Raw genomic sequence first — 22637 nt, 5'->3', positions numbered from 1 at the left:
TAACAGTGCAACACAAGAAAAAAAAGAAGGAATTCTAAATATTAGAAACTGTTAACCAAAGGTTTTGTTTGGAATGGATGTTAGACAGCATTGTCAATTAGTGGACAGCAGGAAGGGATTATTCAATTGAAGGAGAGTGTAAAGTAATAAATGATTAAACCAATTAAGGGTGATGCTAGATGGACCAAGTTTAGGAGGAATGCAAATGGGTAAGAACAAGGGAGAACTTTCATATCCTTAGGATTCACTAAAGTGATTCCCAACCAGTTACCGTTGGAGAATAATCATTATCGTTTTGCAGACAAATGCAACACTGATATGTGTCTCAGGTCCCAGAAAAGTAAATGAGGACAGAAGTAGTGATTTGACGGGTTATGTGGCCTTTTCCGAAAGATGACATCCTGCATGGAATTGGATCTGTGTTTGAAAATTCATGTGGTGTAGCGAATAAAACGGAGGGACAGGGAAAATATCAAGGGACAGTGTGAGCTGCTTGTGTGGTTTAGCTAGCTGATCACTCAGGAGATGTGTTGAATCACTCAGTGGAAGGAGGGCACCATAGAATGGAATTATTTACTGTCCTTCTGCCATTGTTTATAATCTGGAAACTTTCAAATGACAAAATGTGGCATTTAAAATGCTGTACCTGTAAATGATTTGTAAATTTTGTGGTCTGTGTCTGTGCCTCGGAGGTGTACTTAAGGACCCGTTCATACAGGACCAGAGCTTCACTCCACTTTTTTACAAGTACATAGGACTGAGCAATGAAAAAGCACCTGGAAAAGAGAGGACACTAAGACCAATGCAAACACAACCCCTTTTCCACAACACACTGTACAGCTCTGAAGTACTAGAGTATGCAAACAGTCAGGGACAAACCACAAATTCAATGGCTTCTGATCATCTCAAACAGCCTCAGTTTCTGACACACCAGTATCTGGACAGTCACTTCAGTGAAAAAATGAATATGAATTTATATAGCACTCTTCATGCCTTTCAAAGCAACACAATTAATTATTTTGAAGCCTGGTGACTTGTGCAGGCAAACGGGTCAGCCAATGAGCACAGCAAGATCCCACAGGCAACAATCAGATTGATGACCAGTTAATAAGCTGTTTTGGTAATATTAATTGAGAGATGAACGTTGGCTAGGTCACTACGAGAATTCTCCTGCCCCTTTTGCGAAATGGTACCACAGGATCTTCAACATGATGCGCCCATGGTTTAATGCTTCATCCCAAAAGTTGGCACAAACAACGATGCAGCACTTTCACGGTACTAGTCCATGAGTGGTCTAGAACTCTCAACCTGCATACTTGCACTACCAGCTGAGCCAAGCAGACACCGGAAGGTTCTGGGTCTAAGATTCCTATGATCGCAGTGCAAGCCGGCTGGACTGGCCAGAATTTCAGGTGAGACTTAGTTCCACTGGCTGTTTCTCTTCCTGCTGTCTCCATATACTGCTGGAATTGAGGCATTCATTACCCTGGCAGAGAACAAACTTCCAGATGTTTCCTATTTCCTAAAGGCAACTTTAAAAATTCTTACTTTATTTTGAATTCATGAAGTTCTTCAGACCACCCTCCCTTGGCACTGGGAAATTCCTGGCCCTGTGTGTGACAGGTACCAGGGGAGTGCTGAAAATGGTGCAGATGCACACTTCCTCCACAGATGTGATCCCACTCAAGAGATCTGGGGTGAGGTTAGAGCAGGCCATGAGATAGAAGCCCAATTCCACCCTCTTGTATAGTGGCAGACCAGAAGCTCAGGAACTTCAGGGCCATATTCATCTTTATTTGGTAATCACCTGGGGTGTTTATACTGTGGATGGGGTTTCCAAGTAATAATAATAATCTTTATTGGTGTCAAAAGTAGGCTTACAATGAAGTTACTGTGAAAAGGGGCAGCGTGTGGCGCAGTGGTTAGCACTGGGACTGTGGCGCTGAGGACCCGGGTTCGAATCCCGGCTCTGGGTCACTGTCCGTGTGGAGTTTGCACATTCACCCCGTGTCTGCGTGGGGTTCACCCCCACAACCTAAAGATGTGCAGGCTCGGTGGATTGGCCACGCTAAATTGCCCCTTAATTGGGAAAAAAATAATAATTGGGTACTCTAAATTTATATATAAAAAGTTACTGTGAAAAGCCCCTAGTCGACGGACTCCGACCCCTGCTCAGGTATACAGAGGGAGAATTCAGAATGTCCAATTCACACAACAAGCATGTCTTTCGGGACTTTATGGGAGGAAACCGGAGTACCCGGAGGAAACCCATGCAGACACGGGGAGAACGTGCAGACTCCGCACAGACAGTGACCAAAGTGGGAATCAAACCCAGGTTCCTGGCGCAGTGAAGCAACAGTGCTAACCACTATGCTAAGTGAGAATATAGCACTTGCATCTGTTTGTTTAATTTAAATCCACCGTTGCTCCCGGATACATTTTTAAACATAATCTTTAATATATTCTACTTCCATTAATTTGAATGTGGGCTCAATATATCACAACGCATAATCAAGACTAAAGAGTTAACACTTGGCTACACTCTGGATTATGTTCTACAGCCTGGTCTATAATGGATTCAATTACTTTCTAAAAATAAATTTAGAGTACCCAATTATTTTTTTCCAATTTAAGGGGCAATTTAGCATGACCACTGCACATCTTTGGATTGTGGGGGTGAGACCCACGCAGACACGGGAAGAATGTGCAACGGATTCAATTACCTCACCAAACCATGAGGCACACATGGACATCCACTGTCCATGGAACATACCCCAAGAGGGGAACACAGTGGTGGGGGAACCCAACCGGAAAAGAATTGAGGGAAAGATAACTAAGCATTAGAGACTCTGTAATGGAGAAAACGATTGAGCTGTTTCAGTGGACAGTCCATTCAACTGCTGTGTATTGTCCAAATCCAAAGGATTACGACCCTGATGATCTGGTGTTCTTAACCTAAACTGTGAGGAACACCTGAAACATTGACAAACTAAGTGACGATGACCCACTGAATCTTAATCAACAGTAATCATTTAATCCTGTACATTCCATTGGATATTCAAATATTCAAAACCTGAACTAAAACCAGAAAATGCTGGGAATATAATTAATGGTCCAAGTATGAACTTCACTCAAAATGTCATCAAGGGCAGCATGGGGGCAGCACTGCTGCCTCACAGCGCCAGGGACCTGGGTTTAATGCTGACCTTGGGTAACTGTCTATGTGCAGTTTGTACCCATGTCTGCGCCGGTTTCCTCACACAGTCCAAAGATGTGCGTGGATTGGTCATGATAAATTGCCCGTAGTGCCCAAAAGTTAGGTGGGGTTTGTGGGGTTACAGGGGTGGGGTGGGGGAGTGGGCCTGGGTGGGGTGCTCTTTCAGAGGGTCAGTGTCGACTTGATGGGCCAAATGGCCTCCTTCTACATTCTTTAGGGAGTCTATGAATCTGAAAAATTAACTAATCACGTGTTTCGGTTACTCACTTGGCTGCGGTGCAAATATTTTGTTTGTTAGTGAATTAGAACGCCTGAGACTCTGCACTCCCAAGATCAGTGTGGCAGAAACAGGGTGTTTCAGTTTTGAGCTTCACCTCTTAGAAACACAGGCCCATTTAAAATTCCACTCTTAAAATGGAAAGCTTGGAATTTAACTTCCACTTCTGTCTCCGAGTGAACCACAGCGACGCCAGTGTGGTTTATTACCAACAGATAGCGTGCCTGGGTAAACAAATCACCAAACACACAAGTGTTAGAAAAAATTAACGTCCATTACAGAGTTACTGTGCAACAATATAATCTAATTAAGAGTTGGAGGCTGACTGGGACTTGGGGCAGGGAATACAGCAAATATGCAAACCAAACAAAATCTATTTACAATAACAGGAACTTGTATTTATATAGTGTATTCAACATAATAAAACACTCCAAGACACTTCACAGGAACATTTTACAGCAAACTCTGACACTGAGTCATATAAGGTGCTGTTAGGGCAGATGGCCAGAAGCTTGAGCAGAGTGTCAGGACAGTAGCACAGTGGGGGCAGCATGGTAGCACAGTTGCTTCACAACTCCAGAGTCCCAGGTTCGATTCCCGGCTTGGGTCACTGTCTGTGCAGAGTCTGCACGTCCTCCCTGTGTCTGCGTGGGTTTCCTCCGAGTGCTCCGGTTTTCTCCCACAGTCCAAAGATGTGCAGGTTAGGTGTATTGGCCATGGTAAATTGCCCTTAGTGTCCAAAAAGATTAAGTGGGGTTACTGAGTTATCGGGATAGGGTGGAGGCGTGGGCTTAAGTAAGGTGCTCTTTCCAAGGGCCAGTGCAGTCTCGATGGGCCGAAAGGCCTCCTTCTGCACTGTAAATTCTACATCTATGTCAGAGGAGGGGGAGATAGAGAGCAGAGACATTTAGGGAGGGGATTCCAGAACTTAGGGCCTAAGCAATAGAAAGTACAGTCACCAACGGAGGAGTAACTTCTGGGATTCTGCGGCTGGAATTAAATGAACAGGGATATCTTGGAGGATATTGGGGCTGAAGGAGATTACAGAGGTAGAGCAGGGTGAGGCCATGAAGTAATTTGGATCAGCAAACAAGTGCACAATGCAAATTAATTATTTCAACAGAAAATTGCAGTGAGTGGAGGGTATTTACATTGCAAATCATATCCAACCAATCTGTAACTTGTGCAGGGCAGTCTCCTGGAGTGATTGATTGGGACTTCTGGCCAGAAATAGTGGTCTCACTAAATGCAACCAATCAGAATTGTGCTAACATAAGGGTTGTTAGACAGACACGGCAGGCAGCTATCACCATGCTTCTGTGCAATTTATAGAACTGGGTGCTTATTTTTCTCAGTATGTGTCTCTGTCTCAAAGATCTACTGCTAAAAGGGTTATCAGTTTATGGATTAAAAACTTTGATTTACAAGTTAGTTATGGTTCTGATTCACTATTTTTTGATTTGATTTATTATTGTCACATGTATTAGTATACAGTGAAAAATATTGTTTCTTGCACGCTGTACAAACAATGCATCCCGTACAGAGGGAAGAAAGGAGAGACTGCAGAATATGTTACAGTTATAGCAAGGTGTAGAGAAAAGATCAACTTAATACGAGGTAGGTCCATTCAAAAGTCTGATGGCAGTAGGGAAGAAGCTGTTCTTGAGTCTGTTGGTACGTGACCTCAAACTTTGGTATCTTTTTCCTGACGGAAGAAGGTGGAAGAGAGTATGTCCGGGGTGCGTGGGGCCCTTAATTATGCAGGCTGCCTTTCTGAGGCAGCGGGAATTGTAGACAGAGTCGATGGATGGGAGGCTGGTTTGCGTGATGGACTGAGCTACATTCACGACCTTTTGTAATTTCCTGCTGTCTTGGGCAGAGCAGGATCCATACCAAGCTGTGACACCACCAGAAAGAATGCTTCTGTAGAAGTTGGTGAGAGTTGTAGGTGACATGCCAAGTTTCCTTAGTCTTCTGAGAAAGTCGAGTCGTTGGTGGGCTTTCATAACTACAGTGTCGGCGTGGGAGGACCAGGACAGGTTTTTGGTGATCTGGACACCTAAAGACTTGAAGCTCGCGACCCTTTCTACTTCGTTCCCATTGATGTAGACAGGGGCATGTTCTCCACTATGCTTCCTGAAGTCGATGACAATCTCCTTCGTTTTGTTGACATTGAGGGAGAGATTATGAGTTGCAGCTCCCTCGATAGGAAGACATATCTAATCCTAAGAATTTACTCTCTTGACCATAAAAATGTTTACGTTTTGCTGAAACAATGTGTAAGGGAAGCCAAAGAAACTCAATTAACCGAACCAATTCATTAATGGCGTGAATGGATCCAGGTGAAGTATTATTGTGAATAACTTGAACAATTTGCTGTTGGGAGCTATCCATACATCAGCTTGTTTTATAGTTTAGACTGCTACCTGGCAGAACTTGATATCAATCATTCCCTGAAGTGATAGGGTTTTCTTTAGGCAAAATGCCAAAGGGAACACTGGCTATCTTGTGTTATCCATTCTACTGTCAAAGATAGTTTGTAAACAAGTCCTTGAGTCAGCTCACAAGAAACCCAGTTTTGGCCGAGGAAGTGGATTTTTGTATTGGGTGCGAGTTATTTGGAGAAGCCTGTAAAAAAACAGTACAAGCTAATTCCACTGCACTGTTCTGTTTGGCACAGGTTATCCATATATACAGTGCCTCATGCAGTTAGTTGGATTAGAATGTGGACAAACTAAGTGCGTATCCCCTGTCGTACCAATGCTACCATCCTGCAACTGGTTCAACCGATGATCCTTTCAAATACTCAACCAATGTGCTCCCCGCCCCCCCACCCTGCTTTCCTGAAGGTGTTGACCAAAACATTCTAGGTCACAATTCCATAAAAGTCAGCCTTCATCTGGTACATTGCCCAAGTTATGGAAAGTATACACATTTTGGGAGGATGGTATCAGGCTGGACACCAAAACGTCATTGCCTTGGTTCTCAGGTGAATGATACTTGGATTGAAGACTGACAAGAACCGTCATCGTCTTCAGTTGAGCACGTGGAGGAAATTGTGGAACTATTGTTTAACGGAGGAGACTGAGAATGAACTCATCCTCTTCCATGCCTACCTGTAGGCCTTGTAAACCAATGTCTTCAGCTCCACTTCTGCCTGGAAGGTTTTATCATCTTCCAACCCCGATAGTTGGGGCAGCTCCGATAGATTCTGTGCATTAACACAATGTCCAGTGTTAGAAACTCAGATACAACATTCACACCTTACCTGGTTTCAACCCGTGGGTGGTCAGAACCCTCCAGCCCAGGAGTGTCGAGCACACTCCTAAGGGCAAATGTTGGCCTCAGGATCGCTGCTATTCTTTGGTTAGTTTCCAAGATCAGCACTCCATCTAATCGTTTTGGATTGCACGGGAGATTTGTGTCCCTTTAAACTTTTTTGTGCAGTCACAAGTGTGCAACAATTTAAAAGGGCTAACTAGTGCTTGGCCTGTGAGGGACTTTCGGATTGTTGTGAGGTTATACAGCTTAAAAAAATATTGTCCATGAACCACATTTATAGCAGGGCAAGCTGTCCCAATATCCAGACATGTGGGATGCCTCAGAGTGCTCCCTGCACTGTGAATGCAATTCCCATTCCAGACGGTGGACTGGATCTTTGAAGCTGCATTTCAAACACTAGGAAAAGGAAAGGGTGTGTAAGTGCTCAAGGCCAGTGCCAGCAATCTGGATTTGGTACTGCCAATTTGCACACTTCTAAAAGCAAGCACCATTCAAAACAGTTGGGCAGTATACCTGCTGATCTCATTTAGTTACCCACAGACAAAAATAAATAGTTCTGACTTGCTCAGTCTGACTCTCAAATTTTTCTTCGTCTTTCACTCTCCCTATGTCCCCTCAACTCCCACTAATTCTGTGGAGCCTCTTAAAGAAATACAAACCTCTTCTTTTGGGAGAAGTATATTCCTTACATTCCATTTGGGAGAATCCAGACACCACAGAAACATTTTGGAGTATAGGCCCAGAGATTGTGCTGGCCAGAATGCCCATGGGTTAGTCCATTTTAAAAATACTTTCTGGGCAAGTTTGGTGGCAGGTTGCACGAGGATGAGGAACAGTTGCTACCTTCCCCAGTATTTTTGTTGCTGAACTGGGAGGCAGTATTGGGGAATGAAGCTCCTGTCAGTGATGGAACTGTATCCAGAATTACAGCCGTAAGTGCCACTCCCAACGAAGGGGAAAATTGGCACAACATACACAGGCTGGGGAAGGAAGAGTGAATGAGGATCAGGTGTGAGGCAGCTGGGGTGGTAAAAAGCCTTAGCTATCAGGGCAGAGCAGGAAACAAGGGTTACAACTGGGATATACCTCTACCCATAGACGCACTCACGCCATTTACAATACATGGTGGAAGAACTGTTAGAACTCTGTGGTCTAGTCAACTGTGGTGAACTATTTCACTCCATTCAGTCATGAAGGGGCTGTTTAGCACAGGGCTCAATCGCTGGCTTTGAAAGCAGACCGAGGCAGGCCAGCAGCACGGTTCGATTCCCGTAACAGCCTCCCCGAACAGGCGCCGGAATGTGGCGACTAGGGGCTTTTCACAGTAACTTCATTTGAAGCCTACTTGTGACAATAAGCGATTTTCATTTCATTTCATTATTAGTCCAGCATGTGACTCACAATGCTGCTACTCACAATGCTGCTATGGTACACGGGACAGCAAAATGTTACACTTGTCCCAGAGACACCCACACTATAAAGAGTGGAGTGTGAAGTCTCTGTTATATATTACAATGGATTCAGAACATGCAGACAAGGTTGTTAAGCCCAATCAGCCCATGTTACTCATCTCCACCAGCAGGCGTGCCCCAATCTCATGCACACCTTGTTTGCATTTCCTGTTGTAGTAGAACATTTCTGACTAAGTTATTTCAGTGCAGACTGTTGCAACTCAAGGAATAGCCAACACACTGGTTACAGCATGGTTCTACAAGACAACAAGCCACTGCCGCAGATTTCTTTGCAATTGAGTAGCTTACCTGCAGGATAATGTCATACAGTCGGATCAGGTCTTGTGGTCGCATCACACGTTTCCCCTCGTCTTGCAACGGTTCACTCAGCTGCTTCTGCAAAGTCTCGGCCATGGCAACGTTACGTTTTATCGCCGTAGAAAGCTTAATGTATGTAAGGTAACTATGGGTCCAAGCAATAATGAGAATATGATCTATAGCCTAGCAGAACCTCTTTTAAACATTTAGTAAAGAATGTGCTTAAGATGTTAAAAGCATTCAACAGAATTTATAGAGAGAAACTGTTTCCTCTGGTGGGACAATTGGAACTTTTAAGACAAGTGGGTTAGAATTTAATTGGGTAAGGACAAAGGTGGGTGAACAGAACTAAGATACAGATCAGCTATGATCTAATTGAATGGTGGAGGCTCGAGGGTGTCCTGTTCTATTAAATCTTACTGCAAATCGGCTCTCCAGACTGTACCTGCCCCCACAATCACTCAGATGGCCGTTTATCATTTCCAGATTATCAAAGTAACCCCAGTTTCAGGATTCAGCCCACTAATACCAACGAGAATCTTGCAACGAGCTTCATTTTGGGATTGGTTACTCATTTTCATCACCTGCTGCCATTCTGAAGATCTCTCTACATTGTTTTGCCCTCACTCAACTCCCCAGCTTTTCAATAAAGGCGCCGACAGTTTAACCTGGAAAGTAGCCATCAAGACAGGCGACCTTAGAGGAAGATATGATTGCGAATAGTATGGGAAAGGGTAGTTTTAAATTAATCTGCAAGAGCAACAACATGAGGACACAGGTTCAAACTAATAAAAGGAACACGAGTGAATTTTTTCTTCACACAGGAATCAGCCCTGGAACAAACTTTTAGTCATTGTGGTGTAGAGAAAAGTCCCAAAGTCATCTGAAAAGCAACAGATTCATCATTGGGCTGGATGATTTAAGTTCAGTTGAATTGGCTTCCTCATCTGCAAGTAAATGGAGACCTTGCTAAGCTATGCTTGGAGAAATGTCTTTCGCCCTCTGGTATCCATTCTTTTTTTAAAATAAATTTAGAGAACCCAATCATTTTTTCCAATTAAGGGGCAATTTAGCGTGGCCAATCCACCTATCCTGCACATCTTTGGGTTGTGGGGGCGAAATCAACACAAACAGGAGGAGAATGTGCAAACTCCACATGGACAGTGACCCAGAGCCCGGATTGAACCTGGGACCTCGGCGCCGTGAGGCAGCAATGCTAACCTCGGCGCCGTGAGGCAGACGTGCTAACCACTGCACCACCGTGCTGTCCCCTCTGGCATCCATTCTGTACAGGTGTCTAAATACTAGGTGTAGGCAAGCTACTGAGGTACTGGGGCATGACAAGGCCAAGCTGATCCTTCTTTCAAACACACAAATGCCTTGCTGAGCTTCTCCCATCCATGGGTACAATCAGCCATGTATGAAAGGTCCTAGACAATGTGGTTCAGCTGCTCATTGCTTGAACCAGATAAACGTTTTGGAAAGTTTGCCTTTGCATTATGATCAGGACACATACCTGTGGAGATACTGCAGAGTGGACACCTTTCCCGAGTCAGGCTCCAGAGATCGCTCCCGCTGCTTCTGTGCCTGAACAAACAGCAAATGAACAGGCAGCAATGTTGACTGGCGTGCCCTTCTGCATGCCTACTAAATCATTTATTTGGACGTCTAAGACACTACCACATCTAATTTGACCATGATTCCCATCAGGCACTGAATCCTTGTTAGAGATGGTTTTATATCATACACACTCCAGCATCTTCTCCAGCTGACCATTGTTCAAATGTAAATTATAATAATAATATTTTTATTGTCACAAGTAGGCTTACATTAACATTGCAATGAAGTTACTGTGAAAAGCCCTTAGTCGCCACATTACGGCGCCTGTTCGGGTTCACAGAGAAATAATTCAGAATTCTCAGCCGGTATGGAAATTGAACTCGCGATGCTGGCCTTGTTCTGCATTACAAATCAGCTGTCTAGCCCACTGAGCTAAACCAGGGGCTATTCCACTGCAGCATGCATCATAAAACATGTGTCACCCAATGTCCATAGAAATGCATTTTTTAAATGAGCAGGAATTCCACTGATTTCCCTCTCCCTGATCGAGGCGCTCCAAGGTCTATTGTAGTACTCGTATGAAGACCTCACCAATTCATAACGCCTACAAGTTAATGGGAAGGTGATTTACTCTTTGCACACTCACCCACGCACCCACGGGCCCTGTGGGGCACAAATCCATGTGATCAGCAAACCTCATAAATTCCTGCCCTACTAGCTTCACGTCACAGCCCAGATCAGCATTACACTTTGAGAGTTAATACTCTAAGCCTATAGCATCAATTTTGTATACAGTCTTGGTCAGATTCCATCTGGAGCTCTGTGTTTCCTTTTGGATACTGTTATGGGCCAGGGTTTAGAGAACCCCAAAGTGTATCATGGAGTTCACCTGACCCACAACTTTTAATAGATTGTGGTATGGGGAGCACACAACCCACTCCACAGGTGTGGTACAGCAGAAATGGAAAAGTAATTTTTAAAGCAAAGCAATGTTTATTCTATGAACTCAAGTTAACCTTTTTAAAACATAGTGAACATCTTAGCAACCATTAATTCAAATACAACCCCCAAAGAATACAACACTAAGAAATCCTTTAAGCTTTCCTTTTAACATCCATAAGACTTATAACCCCTTTTACCAGAAGCACATCAGGTTAAAGTCACTACTGCGAGCAGTTATTAGTTTTAAATCGCCAGGATCGATTTACAGTCTTTAGATTAGAGAGATTCATACACCTTCTGGATGTGACTGCAGCTATCCAGCTCTGAAAACAAAACTAAAACACACCCTGCAGCCTGCTCAAAAACAAAAGTAAAAAGCTGACAGCCAGCCCAGCTCCACCCACTCTGACATCACTGCAGTAGTAAACACCCATTTCTTAAAGGTACTCTCACTACAGATATTTATATACACACCCATTTATAAACACCCATTTCTTAAAGTTACTCTCACATGACAATACACTAAGAGATGAATGAGACAGGATGGGCCAAGCCAGCCAGTCAGCAGCAGCCAAAGGAGAGTGAGAAAGGATGACTCTGTGTCGGCTGCCTGTAGCAACGAGAGGGTAAGAGGAGGACCCTGAAACAGGCAGTCTAGTTTCCCACCTGGGACAGGCAAGTTAGAACAAAGAACAAAGAAATGTACAGCACAGGAACAGGCCCTTCGGCCCTCCAAGCCCGTGCCGACCATGCTGCCCGACTAAACTACAATCTTCTACACTTTCTGGGTCCGTATCCTTCTATTCCCATCCTATTCATATATTTGTCAAGATGCCCCTTAAATGTCCCTATCGTCCCTGCTTCCACTACCTCCTCCGGTAGCGAGTTCCAGGCACCCACTACCCTCTGCGTAAAAAACTTGCCTCGTACATCTACTCTAAACCTTGCCCCTCTCACCTTAAACCTATGCCCCCTAGTAATTGACCCCTCTACCCTGGGGAAAAGCCTCTGACTATCCACTCTGTCTATGCCCCTCATAATTTTATATACCTCTATCAGGTCTCCCCTCAACCTCCTTCGTTCCAGTGAGAACAAACCGAGTTTATTCAATCGCTCCTCATAGCTAATGCCCTCCATACCAGGCAACATTCTGGTAAATCTCTTCTGCACCCTCTCTAAAGCCTCCACATCCTTCTGGCAGTGTGGCGACCAGAATTGAACACTATACTCCAAGTGTGGCCTAACTAAGGTTCTATACAGCTGCAACATGACTTGCCAATTCTTATACTCAATGCCCCGGCCAATGAAGGCAAGCATGCCGTATGCCTTCTTGACTACCTTCTCCACCTGTGTTGCCCCTTTCAATGACCTGTGGACCTGTACTCCTAGATCTCTTTGACTTTCAATACTCTTGAGGGTTCTACCATTCACTGTATATTCCCTACCTGCATTAGACCTTCCAAAATGCATTACCTCACATTTGTCCGGATTAAACTCCATCTGCCATCTCTCCGCCCAAGTCTCCAGACAATCTAAATCCTGCTGTATCCTCCGACAGTCCTCATCGCTATCCGCAATTCCACCAACCTTTGTGTCGTCTGCAAACTTACTAATCAGACCAGTTACATTTTCCTCCAAATCATTTATATATACTACAAAGAGCAAAGGTCCCAGCACTGATCCCTGTGGAACACCACTGGTCACAGCCCTCCAATTAGAAAAGCATCCCTCCATTGCTACTCTCTGCCTTCTATGGCCTAGCCAGTTCTGTATCCACCTTGCCAGCTCACCCCTGATCCCGTGTGACTTCACCTTTTGTACTAGTCTACCATGAGGGACCTTGTCAAAGGCCTTACTGAAGTCCATATAGACAACATCCACTGCCCTACCTGCATCAATCATCTTAGTGACCTCCTCGAAAAACTCTATCAAGTTAGTGAGACACGACCTCCCCTTCACAAAACCGTGCTGCCTCTCACTAATACGTCCATTTGCTTCCAAATGGGAGTAGATCCTGTCTCGAAGAATTCTCTCCAGTAATTTCCCTACCACTGAAGTAAGGCTCACCGGCCTGTAGTTCCCGGGATTATCCTTGCTACCCTTCTTAAACAGAGGAACAACATTGGCTATTCTCCAGTCCTCCGGGACATCCCCTGAAGACAGCGAGGATCCAAAGATTTCTCTCAAGGCCTCAGCAATTTCCTCTCCAGCCTCCTTCAGTATTCTGGGGTAGATCCCATCAGGCCCTGGGGACTTATCTACCGTAATATTTTTTAAGACACCCAACACCTCGTCTTTTTGGATCACAATGTGACCCAGGCTATCTACACCCCCTTCTCCAGACTCAACATCTACCAATTCCTTCTCTTTGGTGAATACTGATGCAAAGTATTCATTTAGTACCTCGCCCATTTCCTCTGGCTCCACACATAGATTCCCTTGCCTATCCTTCAGTGGGCCAACCCTTTCCCTGGCTACCCTCTTGCTTTTTATGTACGTGTAAAAAGCCTTGGGATTTTCCTTAACCCTATTTGCCAATGACTTTTCGTGACCCCTTCTAGCCCGCCTGACTCCTTGCTTAAGTTCCTTCCTACTTTCCTTATATTCCACGCAGGCTTCGTCTGTTCCCAGCCTTTTAGCCTCCTTTTTCTTTTTGACGAGGCCTACAATATCACTCGTCATCCAAGGTTCCCGAAAATTGCCGTATTTATCTTTCTTCCTCACAGGAACATGCCGGTCCTGTATTCCTTTCAACTGCCACTTGAAAGCCTCCCACATGTCAGATGTTGATTTGCCCTCAAACATCCGCCCCCAATCTATGTTCTTCAGTGAAGGTGTCAGTGGGGTAGTGTTGTTAGTAGAAGAATGCTTGAAGAGTGGGCAAGAGAAGCACCCTGTGACAGCCTAGGCGGCGAGAGGAGGGCCCCGAGACAGGCAGTCATCAGAATCTAGAGGAGCAGGCGGATAAAAATAAATGAAAGCTGAACGAGATGGGTGTTTGGAAAACATCCAAGATTGATTCCGCAGGGGGAACAAAATGTTTACTGAGTGGGACTGGGAGCCAGTACAAGTGGAATGGCAGCCTTGGTAACTAGGACCGGGTGAGTGTTTCTACTGTACAGTTTTTAAAATGAACATTGATATTTAAGGTTTGATTAAGTAGTGGTTAAAGTATAAGAAATAAAGTAATGTCCCGAGTATATTTAACATTTATGGTAAGGCAGCTCAGTCACCTGGAATGCTGCTCCTGTGTGATATGGGAAGTCAGGGACACTAGTGTCCAGGGTGACCATGTGTGCAGGAAGTGTTTCCAGTTGCAGCTACTTTAAATCCGCATTTCAGATCTGGAGGAGTGACTGGAATCTTTAAGGCTGAGAGCTTTGTGGATAGTGTTTAGAGTGAGGTGGTCACACCGCAGGTAAAGAGTGCACAGGCGAGACACCAGGCAGTAAAAGCATTATTCAAGGTTGAGATACACAAGATTTTTAAACAGTAAGGGAATCAAGGATTATGGGATTAAGGTAAGAAATGGAGTTGAGGCTTATCAGATCAGATCTCATTGAATGGCAGAGCAGACTTGATGGGCCGAATGGCTGGAGCAACAGGGGGGATAAGAGCAGGGAGACACATGAAAGGGAAACAAAGATAGAATTGAAAGATAGAAAAGTAGAAAGAAAAAGTGTCAGGTATAGGAAACAAGGACTAGTAGCAAACAGGGCCATAGTACAAAATAAATGTGCAAAAATGTTAAAAAGACAAATATAAATGTATCGGAATGCACGGAGCATTCATAATAAAGTATAGGCAGGCGAATTAACAGAGCATGTAGCTGTAAACGGGTACGATGATTGTGACTATGTCGACATGGCTGCAGCGTGACCAAGTTCTGGGACTAAATATCCAAGAATATTCAATACTTAGGAAGGACAGAATGGAAAAGGAGATGGGGTAGTGTTGTTAGTAGAAGAATGAAATCAGTGCAATAATGAGAAAGGATATCGGTTCAGAACAAATGTAGAATCAATCTTGGTGGAGCTCATTTGCAACAAGAGGTCTAGAGGTCTCCAAACAGTTTTGGTAAGGTCAGGGACTGTATAAAACAGGAAGTTTAGACACGCATGTAACAAGGGTGCGCCAGTAATCATGGGTGACTTTAATTTGCATATAGACTAGGCTCACCAAATTAGCAATAATACTGTGGCGGATGAATTCCTGGAGTGTATACAGGATGTTGAGGTACCAACTAGGGAACAGGCTATCCTAGCTTCTGGTATTGTGCAATGAGAAGGATTAATTGGGGCAGCACAGTGGTGCAGTGAGTAGCACTGCTGCCTCATGACGCCGAGGTCCCAGGTTCAATCCCGGCTCTGGGTCACTGTCCGTATGAAGTTTACACATTCTCCCTGTGTTTGCGTGGGCTTCACCCCCACAACCCAAAGCTGTGCAGGCTAGGTGGATTGACCACGCTAAGTGGCCCCTTAATTTGGAAAAATGAATTGGGTACTCTCAACATATAAACAAAAAAACTAGGGGTTAATTAATAATTGTGTTGTGCAGGGTCTTTTAGGGAAGAGTGACCTTAACTAAAAAAGTTAAAGAGAAACGAATGAGACTGAAAGCTGATAAATCCCTCGGGCCTGATAATCTACATCCCACTGTTCTAAAGGATGTGGCCATGGAAATAGTGGATCGGACAGCACGGCGACACAGTGGTTAGCACTGCTGGCTTATGGCTTTGAGGACCCGGGTTCGATCCTGGCCCCGGGTCATTGTCCGTGTGGAGTTTGCACATTTTCCTCATGTCTGCATTGGTCTCACCCCACAACCCAAAGATGTGCAGGGTAGGTGGATTGGCCACGCTAAATTGCCCCTTAATTCAGAAAAAATAATTGGGTACTCTAAATTTATTAAAAAAGAGAAATAGTGGATCAACTGGTTATCTTCTAAAACTCTGTAGATTCTAGAGCAGTCTCAGCAGATTGGAGAATGGCAAATGTAACCCCACTATTTCAAAAGGAGGGAGGTAAAAACAGGGAATTACAGGCCAGTTAGTCTAACAATAGTAGTAGGGAAAAATGCTAGAGTCTATTATAAAGGATCTGATAACAGGTAACAGGACACATAGAAAGTATTAAGTCACCATGGATTTATGAAAGGGAAATCATGTTGACAAACTTATTGAGAGGTTTTTTTTGAGGACCTAATTAGTGAAACAGATAAGGGAGAGCCAATGGACGTGGTGTATTTGTATTTTCAAAAAGCTTTTGATGAAGTCTCACCTAAGAGGTTAGTGTGCAAAATTAAACACATGGAATTGCGGGTAACATATTGGCAATGGATTGAGAATTGGATAGCAGACAGGAAACAGAGCAGGAATAAATGAGTCTTTTCGAAGTGGCAGGCGGTGACTAGTGGGTCCCACAAGGATCATTGCTTGGGCCCCGGCTATTCATAATATATATATTAATGATTTGGATGAAAGAATCAAATGTAATATTTCCAAGTTTGCCGTCGACACAAAACTAGGTGGAATTGAGCAGTGAAGAGGAAGAGGCTTCAAAGCAATTTAGACTAGTTGAGTGATTGGGTAAATACATGGCAGATGTTGTATACCGTGGATAAGTGTGAAGTTATTCAGTTCGGAAAGAAACAGAATGGCAGAGTATTATTTAAATGTGATTGATTGGGGAATGCTGATGTGCAAAGGGACCTGGGTGTCCTTGTACACAAGTCACTGAAAACATGCATGCCGGTACAGCAACCAATTAGGAAGAGAAATGGTACGTTGACCTTCACTGCAAGGGGATTTGAGTACAGGAGCAAGGATGTCTTACCGTAGTTGTCCATGGTGAGACCATACCTACTGTATGCAGTTTTGGTCTCCTTATCCAAGAAAAGATATACTTGCCGTAGAAGAAGTTCAACAAAGGTTTACTGCACTGATTTCCGGGATGGTAGGATTGTTGTATAAGGGGAGATTGGGTCGACTAGGCCCATGTTCATTGGAGTTAAGAAGCACGAAAGGGAAGTTCACTGAAACGTATAAAGTTCTGATAGGGCTGAACAGACTGGATGCAGGGATATGGTTTCCTCAGGCCGGGGGGGGTTCGAACAAGGGGTCAGACACAGGAAACAGGGTAGGCCATTTAGGAGGGGGAAAAGGATCTTCACTCAAGAGTGTGGGTGGACCTGTGGCATTCTCTACCATAGAAGGCTGAGGAGGTCAAGTCACCGAATACATTTAAGAAATAAATAGACACTAAAGTGGTATGTGGAGAGAACGGGAGTGTGGTGTTGAGATATAGGATCTGGCATAATCACATTGAATGGCACAACAGGCCCAATCAGACGAATGGCCTACTCCTGCTCCTATTTTCAAAGTTTCTACCTTGGGAAGGAAGCTTTGAAGTGGGTGCAACACATATTCACGAGAACAATACCGGAGCTTAGAGGGTTAATGGGATAAGTTGCTTAAACATGGCTTCCCTTCAGTATCTGTGACAGAAAGGTGAACTGATTGAGGCACTTAAGACGGTTAAAGGATTTAAGGGGGTAGTAGACACAGAGAAACTATTTCCTCTGGTGAGGAAATCAAGAAAAAGGGGACATAATCTTAAATTAGAACTAGGAACAAAGTTTCAGGAGCAGAATCAGGAAACACCTTTTCACACAAGGGGGAGATCCCCCCCCCCCTTTCCCTGAGGGCCGAGTGTGCTTGGTGGGGGGGGGGTGTTACTGGGAGCTTTCAAGACAGAACCTGATAGAATTTTGTTCCACATGGGTATAAAGGGATATGGGGTAAATGTGGAAAAAAGGAGTTGAAGTACAGATCAGCCATGATCTAGTTAATAGCAGAGCAGCCGCGAGGGGCTGAATGACCTAATATCATGTCACAACTGAAAGCTATGCAAATACATCGTTTTTTAAAATCACTAACAGGAGATTCTCATCAGATTTACTACATTTCTCCCACCGCTTCACTCTCACTCTTACCGGATCTACTCTCAGCTCCTCGCGAACAGCTTGGATGGCATCACGACACTCACTCAACAGACTCTCATACAGTCGTTCCTTGGCCTCGTCAGTTGTAGTCTGCAACACAAAACACTGAACAGTTAGAATACAAACTGGGGCTACCTCCAAGGAACACTATATAGAATCACACAAGCGGAACTTTTTTCATACTTGGTTGGGTTCTCCCATTTTTTTGTAACCTTTCATATGCAACAGACTCTCCCAGATGCTTGACAGATGAGGGAGTAAAACCCACTCCAGTAGAATGCTGGTACTCGCCACCCAATTTTGTGCATGAACATGCACATGGGGCAAAGTTGCAAGCTCAACTAGCGTTGGTAGTAATGAGTCAGAATGACGGGGAGGGGAGAGATATTTTAAGGGGAAAGTATCCAACATATGGAATTAGTCCCAATGTGGCAGACAGAATCGTGGAGCGGGTATTGGACAGAGTTGCTGAACAAAGCCCATTACAGCAGATCATGGCTAATGCATCACTCGGGCACTGAAGGGACTTCAGGCAGGGAAACCAAGCCTTCACTTTAGTCCAGAACAAGGTTTTTCAAAGTCAGGGTCGTGACCTGCGGGTGGAACGATCGGATGTGCCGTTCCTGCGGTGGTCCCGATCGAGAGAGGAGCGCCCATCTTTTACTTTGAGAATAGCGGCCAAGTTTAAAAATGTCCGCGGCTCCAGCAGAGAAGGCGATTCAGCAATGGAGGGTGATCAGCGGGGTGGAGAGAGAAACTTAAATGTCCACAGCATGAGGTTCACCCCCAGTTTGTGTGGAGACACCAGAGTGTTGGCTAGTGTGCAGAGGTTTTGTGTTGGGCACTTGGGGTGTGAGAGACCTGGCAATTGAGGTGGGGGGTGAAGCCACTCCATCCCCATGGTCTGGAGGAAAATCCACCTCATGCGAGTATTTTGACCTGATTACCGGTGCACCTGCGCCAAAGGCTCGGTGTGCTGCCCTCTTGATGATTTATCCAGAGAAATGGGCTTGCGTGAGCCCCGAGAGTTCATCTGCGAAGAAAAGCCCTGGTGACTGAGCCCCCCATCCCTCTTGGTGTGAGACCCAGCCCCTGGTTTCTGGTTTGGTTTTGGCGGGGGGGGGGGGTTACTGGGCACTAGGTTTTATTTTTTTGGGGGGGCTGTATTTGATTAACTGCATTGAGTGCCGGGCTAGGAAATGACAGTGGTAATCCTCAGGAGTTGAGTCCATGGGTTTTTACATTTTATCCTAGTATCTGAAGTTGCATTTTGAAAATTAATCCCCGTCTCTACTTATAGATCAATGATATAAATCGAACTTTGGTGTAAAAATTACATGAACCCTGGAAAGTGTACAGCTTATTTTGGTATTCGTGCAGGAGAGCATAATGGATGGAGAATGCGGACTTCAGTGTGGTACCTTCTTGAGAATTAAACTTCTGTGTCATGACTAGAAATTGCTATCTTGAAGAAATTTACCATTTTTGCGTCTTGCCGTGATTTATAATGAAATTGCATTCTGGAAAAATAATGGATTAAAAAAGAAATTTAGAGTACCCATTATTCTTTTCCAATTAAGGGGCAATTTAATGTGGCCAATCTACCTACCCCGCACAGCTTTGGGTTGAGGGGGTGAAACACACGCAGTCACGTGGAGAATGTGCAAACTCCACATGGATAGTGACCCAGGGCCGTGATTTGAACAAGAGTCCTCAGTGCCATAGTCCCAGTGCTAATCACAGCGCCACCGTGCTGCCCTCAAAATAATGGATTTTTAAAGCTAAATTTTGATACCAATTGAAACAATGCTCTTTACTATTGGTTATGTTGTGATCTCTGGTATCTACTCGTCTAAAATAAAACATTTATTGCGAACAAAAAAAATAAATGGAGGCTGCTGCCACCTTTTAAATGGAAAAAAATTAGGTTGTGTGCAACTTTCCAGAAAGAAGCGGAGGCAGAGAGCAGGTCACGCACCCTGCAAGAGAGCAGGTCACGCACCCTGCAAGAGAGCAGGTCACGCACCCTGCAAGAGAGCAGGTCACGCACCCTGCAAGAGAGCAGGTCACGCACCCTGCAAGCACACAGTGCCCTCCAGTTGTGCGCTTTTGGCGCCAAATCATGGAGCAGTGTTGTTTCCATTTTCAGTTTCTGGCAAGCAAGGCAAGAGAAATGTGATGATGAATGGTTTCCTTAAAAGTAAGAGACGGCTCGAGACTCAAATAGGCAGTTTACCTATTGGGCAGGATCTCACAGAATTTGCTGGACAGAGCTGCCCAGGGAAATCCAGTACAGGACTTCCGCAGGGGTGGCATGGTGGTTAGCATTGTTGCCTCACAGCATCAGGGACCTGGGTTCAATTCTGGACTTGGGTCACTGTCTGTGGGAGTCTGCACTTTCTCCCAGTGCCTGCGTGGGTTCCTCTGGTTTCCTCCCACAGTCCGAAGATGTGCAGGTTAGGTGGATGACTATGCTAAATTGTCCCTTAGTATCCAAAAAGAGGTGTAGGTTAGGTTAGGAGGTTAATGGGATAGGGCGGGGGAGTGAGCTTGGGTGAAGTACTCTTTCAGAAGGTTGGTGCAGACTCGATGGGCTGAATGGCTTCCTTCTGCACTGTAGGGGCTCTATGATTCTATGACACAGCAGTGCAAGTGTTCGCTCTGTGCACAGCTCCAGAGCCTCTGGATAACAGCCTACAAAGAAGAAATGTAACTCGGGAACAAAGCAGTATAAAGATGATCCCTTGAGGTATGGTTTTGTCAATTGTGCCAATGCAAATAAGCATGCAAAGCCCATGTATGTTATATGCAGCCCTATAATTTTCCAATTCTGGTTTTCTCTTCATTCTCCTTTGTTCCAGTTATCATAGCCCCTTACTCTTAACGCTGTACCTATCCCTCACTTACCTCCTTCAAAAAAGCTTGTCGCCTAGCTCTGTAATCTGAAATTTCATCCCTAACACTTCCTCCATCATTGCTGATGGTCTGTTATTCTCACTTCTGTGAAGTACTTTGGCATGTTTTTAGTACATTATAAAAGATGCAAGGTAAGTGCAAATCATTATCCATCTATCTCATATTGTTAATAGCCCCACAACAAATTCTCAAGTGTCTCCAGTTGTCTGGACCAAATTAGCTACAGAAGTAAAATCTACAGCTTTGAGTACGTGACTATGAGAATTACACAGTGGAGTCACTGACCACTGCCGCAGCGCCAGGGGCCCGGGTTCAATTCCAGCCTTGGGTGTCTGTCTGTGCGAAATTTGCACGCTCTCCCAGTGTCTCCGTGGGTTTCCTCCAGGTGCTCCGGTTTCCTCCTACAGCCCAAAGGTGTGCAGGTTAGGTGGATTGGCCATGCTAAAATTGCCTCACAATGTCTGAAGAGGTGCTGGTTAGGTAGGGTTACGGGGATTGGGTGGAGGAATGGGCCTAGGCTCTTTCAAAGCGTTGTTGCATTCGATGGGCAGAATGACATCCTTCTGCAATGCAGGAATTCTATGATCAGGGTCAACGATCCAAAACCCATGGAACCAAACAATCCCCCAATTACACAGAATATCAAGGAATGTGCTACATATTACACAACAAATCTTATCAATGAGAATATTTGCACTTCTCAGAATAGTGGTCATAAAACCAGCCACTGATTGTTAGGTGCAAAGAAAATATCGTGATGCAGGATTGTTCGTGCACAGTTCAATTGGTTTGTAAGTAACCAAGCGCCCAACCCAAAGAAGGTGTGTTGGGTTTGTAACTGAATGCTGAATAGCCTGTTGCACTGGTTAAGATCTTGTCTGACAGGTGTTGGCTATTGCAGCTCAACTTGGATCAGTCTGTTAAGAGGTGTGTGCCAACATCCCCCAGCCCTACCACCCCATTCCACATGTACACTAAATATTGATCAACGCTACAAAGGATGGCAGATTATCCTGGAAGATGTAGGTCTGCTTTCATGAAGAAAACCGTGAGACTGCAAAATTAGATAGGTTAAAGAAATTACAAAGCAAATCAAGCATTCATGATGAGATACATTTTGGGAATCAATGGAAAGTGGGATGGGATCAGAGTACTAAATAAGGACAGATTTAGCACCAAGTTACAAAAATAAAAAGATATGCTTGGAAAGTACAGGTGTATATGCCCAACGGCTGTTGCAGTAAGAGTTAGAGGGAAACCTACAGAAGAAAATAATGAAGCAACCAGAGAAATATAAACCAGGGATTTTATGAGCAAGATTGGTCACATCTGGGCTTCCTCAATGAAATAACAGACCTGACAGACAAGGGGAATTCAAGGCATTCAAGAGGAAATTAGAATATTATGGGGTAAGTGGCAAACAGCAGATGGCTCAAATGACACACGTTGGCAGTATTAAAGATGGTGCGATAGGAGAGAAAGATTGTTCAAAATCTGAAATCAGTCGCAACACAGGATAATAATTGAGCAGTACACAGAGCAGCACCAACATATAAGGAAGGGACAGATGGGGTCATTCAGGGATCAGTGGTGAGGACAAAGATAAGCAGAATCCAAGCTGTTTACTCAAAAGTACCAGTGATACCAGGAAGGGGCAGCACGGTGGCATAGT

At 44.5% G+C, this 22637-nt stretch overlaps 1 protein-coding gene across 1 annotated transcript in view; it reads right to left on the bottom strand.

Annotated features, from left to right (window-relative positions):
• srp68 (signal recognition particle 68) overlaps positions 1-22637 on the bottom strand; it is a 64512-nt gene that overhangs the window by 9170 nt on the left and 32705 nt on the right. Inside the window, exons 9-13 of the mRNA XM_072482996.1 lie at positions 18041-18139; positions 10062-10132; positions 8537-8690; positions 6611-6705; positions 647-776 (exon numbers count right to left, since the gene is read on the bottom strand). Coding sequence (XP_072339097.1) covers positions 647-776; positions 6611-6705; positions 8537-8690; positions 10062-10132; positions 18041-18139 — 549 coding nt within the window. The remainder of the gene's footprint in view (positions 1-646; positions 777-6610; positions 6706-8536; positions 8691-10061; positions 10133-18040; positions 18140-22637) is intronic.

Source organism: Scyliorhinus torazame, chromosome 18 (genome assembly GCF_047496885.1).
Source record: "Scyliorhinus torazame isolate Kashiwa2021f chromosome 18, sScyTor2.1, whole genome shotgun sequence".
NCBI lineage: Eukaryota > Metazoa > Chordata > Chondrichthyes > Carcharhiniformes > Scyliorhinidae > Scyliorhinus > Scyliorhinus torazame.
Note: the sequence above shows the minus strand (reverse complement) of the source record. Positions and strands in the feature narration are given on the sequence as shown.